Here is a 6,268-nt window from a genome sequence, read left to right as displayed (position 1 = left end):
ACCGAACAAGAGCGAACAAACTTTTATTCGTGTTCGGCTCGTTAAACTTAACGAACGAGCCGAACCCGAATTGTTTGCGAAAAAAGAACAACGAGACAGATTGACAGCCCTAGTCAACACTCTATTTATACCTAGAATCATTGTTTTTGACTTTAGCGAAGCATAGGGAATACCATTATATTTTGCGTGAGGTTTTCAATGTATTACTTCCTGTCCTAGTATGACTCTAGTTTATACCAAGAATCATTGAGGTGTTCAGTGTTTTGCTTCTTGTAATTATCAACATTTTAGTTTATAACTGAAATGATTGCTTTGCGTTTTTTTCGGATTATGTGGAATGCTGTGATGCCTTGCGGGCTCTTCCACAAATACTCTTGTACTGAAGAGTTTACACTTTTTTAAAGGGAATCTTGATTTGTACTCTAGTATTTGTGCAGGAAGGTTCCTGTGATCCTCTAAATGGTTTCGCTCTAGTACTTATACCTCATGAAAATTTTGTGTTTTGTTCTTGGACAAGATACTTGCTGTTTTTTTTTTTTTTTTTTTTTTTTTTTTTTCCCCAATTTGTCACTTTTATATTCAAAATTAGCCACTCTCTGGAATCTGCCGTAGTTGGTCTGTTTAGAATAAATAAATAACCAAATTCCACTAATGAATCAACAATTTATATTGCGAGAATAAGGATCTTTCATGTTAAACTAGATTCATTAGCAGTTCTCTGACCCTGACCGGATCATTTGATAATTCTTCTTCTTTCAGACAATTTTTTCTGTTCGTTAGAATTATCCCATCAAGGATCGCATCCAAAACAATTAGGCTTAGTATTTCCAGTTTTTGAGATATTGAATGGTTGTAATACTAAACTTTCTATTTACGTTGTTTTCATTTAAAGAAGTTATTCATGCATTCTAGAAGATTCATGTCATCTTCATTTTTAAGATTATTTGTGGTATTACTACTTACCAAGAGCAAGCAATAGGAGAAACATCTTTGGTGGTTATTGTCATTTTTCTAATGATTTAAATTTAGAAGCAGCCGTAAGTCTGATGACATTATAGGAATTGATGCCCTTCAATACATTTGATTGCAACTGCTGAATTTTCTGTGTATCTAAAAAGGGAAACCCGTGAATTTAGAAGTTGTAATTATATACTTTTGTCATTGTTCCTTTTTTCCCCAGAAAATATCCATTTTACCCGACAATTCTTTTTAATTTCATTGCACTTCTATATTCATGCACACAGTTTAATTTGTGTAAAATTACTTAGGAATTAAGTCATAGTGCAAAATGGAAATCACGTCCTTATAACTTATAATAAAATGACTTAATTTAATTTATAGGTTGGAGTTGTTGCATGGCTACCTGTTCCTGTTCAACAATACAACTTTTTCTAATAATTCATAGACAAAATATTGCTTGCATGTTGTTATTAGACTTTAGCAAGGTTTCTGGACCTGCATCTCACCCTCTATATATATTCAATAATGAAATCGTGTATGGAGTTTTGGTTTTTCATCTTGAATTTGTCCATTAAAATCATTAAATCATAATCAACTATTTACGAAGGCTATCCACTCGCATGATCAAGAATGAAAAAAATTTGCTCAATTATTTTCTTCTTATATTCTAAATCATGCATGTCCTTGTGTTAAATCGTCTGTTTATATGCTGGCAATAGAGCTCATTATTTAGTTTGCTAAATTCTCGTTGTTTTACAGGTTCTTAATGGAGTTTCTGGCTTAAGGCTTGTCTCTTTCTCTAGTCAAAGGAAAAGTTTCCCATTTGTCCGACTGCAGTCAGCTCCCATGCGGTTCCATGTTTCTTGCGCTGTATAAAATCCAACCTTGCTTCTAGTAAATTTTCCTTTGTTTGATTGTCCTTTTGATTATTTTCATTTATGAATCTTGTGCTTGGAACCAATTTTTCATCTGTTCTTTTGGTTGGCCGTTCCTTCATTATCATGAGTTTAGTTCCATGTTATTGTAGCTTTTATAAATATAATACCATTATTGAAGATTTTTACCGAAGACTGAGAATTGGGATTTGTGTTGTTGTTGCTGCACGAACACTACCTTGAGCCATTTGGGATAACTTTTTTGCTTTTTGTTTTCTATTTTTGTTTTGTGTGTTTTGTTTTAATTTGTTTTTTTAACATAAAATAAGAACATGGTTGGTAATCTTATAAAATTTTTGTTTATATGTATGTGTGTGTGTGTGCGCGCGCGTGTGTCTATATATATATATATATATATATAAGATTTCAAAAAAAAAAAAATCAAAATTTTTTACATGTTTTTAATATTTTTAATTATTTAAGTTCATTAGCTATTTAAATAACATGATAAAAGTTTTTATATATCATAATGTTTTTAATGAGAAAAATATCTTTTGAATAAATATAATTAGGTATGAAATAAAAGTATTGTTCATATTTTTTGAATTTATTCAACTGTTTATTAGATATATTTATAATGGAACAAAACTTATTTGTTTTTTATTTTCTTTTTAAAAGTTGGAGGGATATAGCACAAAGAATGTGATTTTAGAATTATACAAGACATGATAACTTTAAAAGTCATTATAGAATTATTTTCTTTTTAAAAGTTGGAGGGATATGCGCGAATTTATTAATTAGACTTACTATGAATGCGATTTTAGGATGAGTGTGGGATAGGTAGATTATTTTTCCTACTAATATTTGATATTGTCTAATATCTACGTCAACTCTTTCATCTAAATTTAGTTTTTTGTCTTGGTTCTGTTGGAGTTTCATACAATTTGCCCTGTCATTTTGGTCTCTTTTAGTTGGTTTATAACATATCTCTTTTTGGAGAGGAAATCTCTTATTGAGATTAAACCGCATTTATTCCTTAGTGCATAATTGTTTGGTGCATGTCGTCTAGTTAATTTTCTGTCGGCACATGTTGAGCATAAATAAGAGTTATTTTCATTTTTTTAAAATAAAATATCTATCAACTTTAATGTGTTTGATACAATCATGTTGTATAGGATTGTGTGGATTGATAATCTTGTTGTTATGATAATTTTTTCAATCTCTTTCCACTTGATTTTTAAATTCTCTAATGTAATTTTGACACATAGAAGCTCGCAGATCCATTGGTCAATAGCTCTAAATTTGATTTTAGCATTTGATCTTGAAACCACAAGTTTCTTTCTTCTCCAAATTATATGATTTACTTTTAGAATGTACAATACCTTAAAGTAGACTTTTTATCCACAAGTGATTCAACAATCCATATATGTGTATCTTTTAATTTGTAGCGTATCATGTCGTGTATATTTTTTTTTCTTGAACTTGATTTGAGAATCAAAGGATTCTATAAGCGGCTTGAAGGTTTCTCTCTTTAGGTTTGTGTGTGAATTGATTAATTAGACTTACTATGAATAGTTCGTGCTCGGCTCGCTAAACAAACGAGCCGAGCACGAGCACATTTTTTGTGTTTGAAATATAAACGAGCTGAGCACGAGCTGTGGTATTTTTTAAAGAGCCGAACACAAGCTGAGCCAGAGCTCGCTCATTTTTGGCTCATTTACACCCCTATTCGTCTACAAAGAATTCAGTCACCGCTGCTTGTTTCTCTCCATTTGCCAGGAGACCCTCAAGGGTCTTCTTTGACTTCCAGGTCATCTTTTTTTTTTCATTAAAAAAATAAAAAATTTAAAATAGAACTCGATCACCGCTGCTTGATTTTTTATTTTTTTATTTTGTGGGGAAATGTAAGTCATAATGTTAGTCTTATCACATTTTCTTCGTGATTTCATTAGGGTTAAGCATAGAATCATGAACGAAAAACAATACTTTTTGCTCATTTTTTAAATATTAATTACCTATTAATTTTATTCGAACCAAAATAATTGTATTTATATTCGTTCCAAATTGCATACGCTTGTGAAAGATGCCATAAACTCATGCACAGCAAATTTATTATAACTGATCATTATCTTATCGAGCAGGCAAAACCAGAGACCGTTGGGAAAGTTTGCGAGATAGTGAAGTCGCAGCTGGCTCTTCCTGATGGCACCTCCGTCACCGGCGAATCAACATTTGCAGCACTTGGAGCCGATTCTCTTGACACGGTGCTCTTTATTTCATCTTTTTCCTTTCCTGCTTCTATTTAAGTTATAGGATAAAGCTATGCTTCTGACATAAACTTACAAATAGACTCTGGAAGTTTTATATGCATAGCACAAAATTCTTATATATTTTCAAATCTGGGGCCCAAATTTTGATATTTATTTATATGGCATTTGAATCTTTAACATAATATCAAAACGAATATTAATGTAACATTTTTCAAGCGAGTAAAATGCTCCCATAACTAATTATATGTGTTTATTTTAATTCTAAGTTTATAGAAGTGTTAAATTAATCCGCACACTATTTCCTGTTAGAATTTTGGGATTTTTTTAATATTATATTAAAAAGTTTGGAGATAAAATTGGCACCTTTATTGAGTGGGGGATTAAATGGCCTCCTTACAAATAATTTGGGGATCATTTTGACATTTTTCTCCTTTTCAAAGTGAAATACATTTTCTATGCATATTCTGATTGTGATATTGAAGTATTGTAAAATTAATGCCAAAGTTTATTTCAATGATATACAAATACATAAGAATTGTAGGGCAGGTATGGAAATCCTTCAAATAAATTTAGTTTTCTTTATTTCTTGGCGCCATATAATACTTTCTCCCATCTTATGTAAATGCTGGCTAAACAGTTGCAAACATCCTCATCACCAATGCATAAGATTCCATGAAATTCCAAAGTGCAATTTCGTATATAACATTCAAATGTTGACAATTTACAAACTCAATACTCTAATTTTGGTCAACGGTCAAAATTAACAACAAAACTCAACTATTTGATCATGGCAAGCACAAATCAAAGTTATGATCATTCATAAATCGATTTAGTTGTTACTTTTGTAAAAATTGAAAATTTATATTTTATGCATACGAATTACTTCATTCTGAACAGTTGTCCTGACTAATGGAAAGTCCTCCTGTAGGTTGAGATTGTGATGAACCTTGAGGAAGCATTCGGCATCAGTGTGGAAGAGGACAGTGCTCAGGGCATCGCTACCGTTCAGGATGCTGCAGATTTGATCGAGAAGCTTGTGGAAGCTAAGTCAAATTAGGGAAATATAAATGACTTTTTAATGGATGGATTTAGCCTTCTTGGTCTTATTACCCCATGCTTCGAAGTTATCTATTTATGCAAAATCATATTTGATTGAATTACGTTATCTGTATGCCTTCTGCTTTATTTTAAGAACCATTCAGTGGACGCGTTAAGAACTATTTTGTTACATCCATATTTTTCATTCTATTGGTGCAACTTTTGTTTTAATATAAGTTTTTGAATGTAATGATTTGGTTGTTTTTATTAGTACTAGAGGGTTGTCGGAAACTGAACAATTTTAGCCAATACTTTAAGTTTTTGTGTTTTTTGGGGAAAGTTGAGTCTTATAATGAGTTCGGGGGCGTTTGTGCGGTGTCACATTATCTTTTTTGTGTTTGACATTATTGTATTTTGCCTTTCTTTTAGAAAATTATAGTTGAAAGCTGTGTTTTGCAACAAAAGTTGAATCAAGTATTATGGTGGCTGCTAGAAAACTACGGTCTGATTTTTTATGGATCTTAGTGACAATTAAGTTGGAAATTAGTGGTTGAATTGTGTTTCGAACTTAAGCCTTAATTGAAGATAGAATGTCCTACCAATTCTTTCATGGGTCTTACACAAGTAGTTCAAGTAAGACGCAAGATTATTGAGCATGAATGAAATCCTTTAGGTTAGCTTGATTGATTTGATGTAGGTAAAATGCTTTATAAAGTGATGGGTTGATTAGATTTTTTTAATGGAAATTTACATACATACCACACAATTGTTATGTATTTAATGGAAATTTACGTACATACCACACAATTGTTATGTATTTATATATCTAACATCTAAACTTTCATTATTTATATTATTTTGATGTCATAAATTTATATATGAAAAAGGTGGATTTCACTTTTAAAAAGGGACTTTAATGCAAATATGTGATATTAAAGATTAGAGTGGTACGCACATAAATATAAAAATTTAGGTGTTAGATACGGAATTGCGGTATCTATGTTAAGTGCCCTATTTTTGTATTGCTTATTTAGATTCTCTCAAAAACTTAAAAATAGTTAATTTTACTTTATCTATCATGACTTATTTTTTAAATCAATAATGCCATTATTTGTTGATTTTTTT

The 6,268-nt window shown here is 31.0% G+C and overlaps 1 protein-coding gene across 1 annotated transcript in view; it reads left to right on the top strand.

The window, feature by feature from the left end:
- LOC110025572 (acyl carrier protein 1, chloroplastic-like) overlaps positions 1-5,374 on the top strand; it is a 24,537-nt gene extending 19,163 nt beyond the window's left edge. Inside the window, exons 2-4 of the mRNA XM_020726129.1 lie at positions 1,720-1,830; positions 3,977-4,099; positions 5,034-5,374. Of these exons, the coding sequence (XP_020581788.1) occupies positions 1,720-1,830; positions 3,977-4,099; positions 5,034-5,162 (363 nt within the window). The 3' untranslated portion in view covers positions 5,163-5,374. The remainder of the gene's footprint in view (positions 1-1,719; positions 1,831-3,976; positions 4,100-5,033) is intronic.
- The last annotated feature ends 894 nt before the right edge of the window (positions 5,375-6,268 follow it).

The sequence above is a fragment of the Phalaenopsis equestris genome, unplaced genomic scaffold, assembly GCF_001263595.1.
Source record: "Phalaenopsis equestris unplaced genomic scaffold, ASM126359v1 Scaffold000303, whole genome shotgun sequence".
NCBI lineage: Eukaryota > Viridiplantae > Streptophyta > Magnoliopsida > Asparagales > Orchidaceae > Phalaenopsis > Phalaenopsis equestris.
The sequence above is the reverse complement of the archived record's forward strand: the minus strand, read 5'-3'. Positions and strand labels throughout refer to the sequence as shown.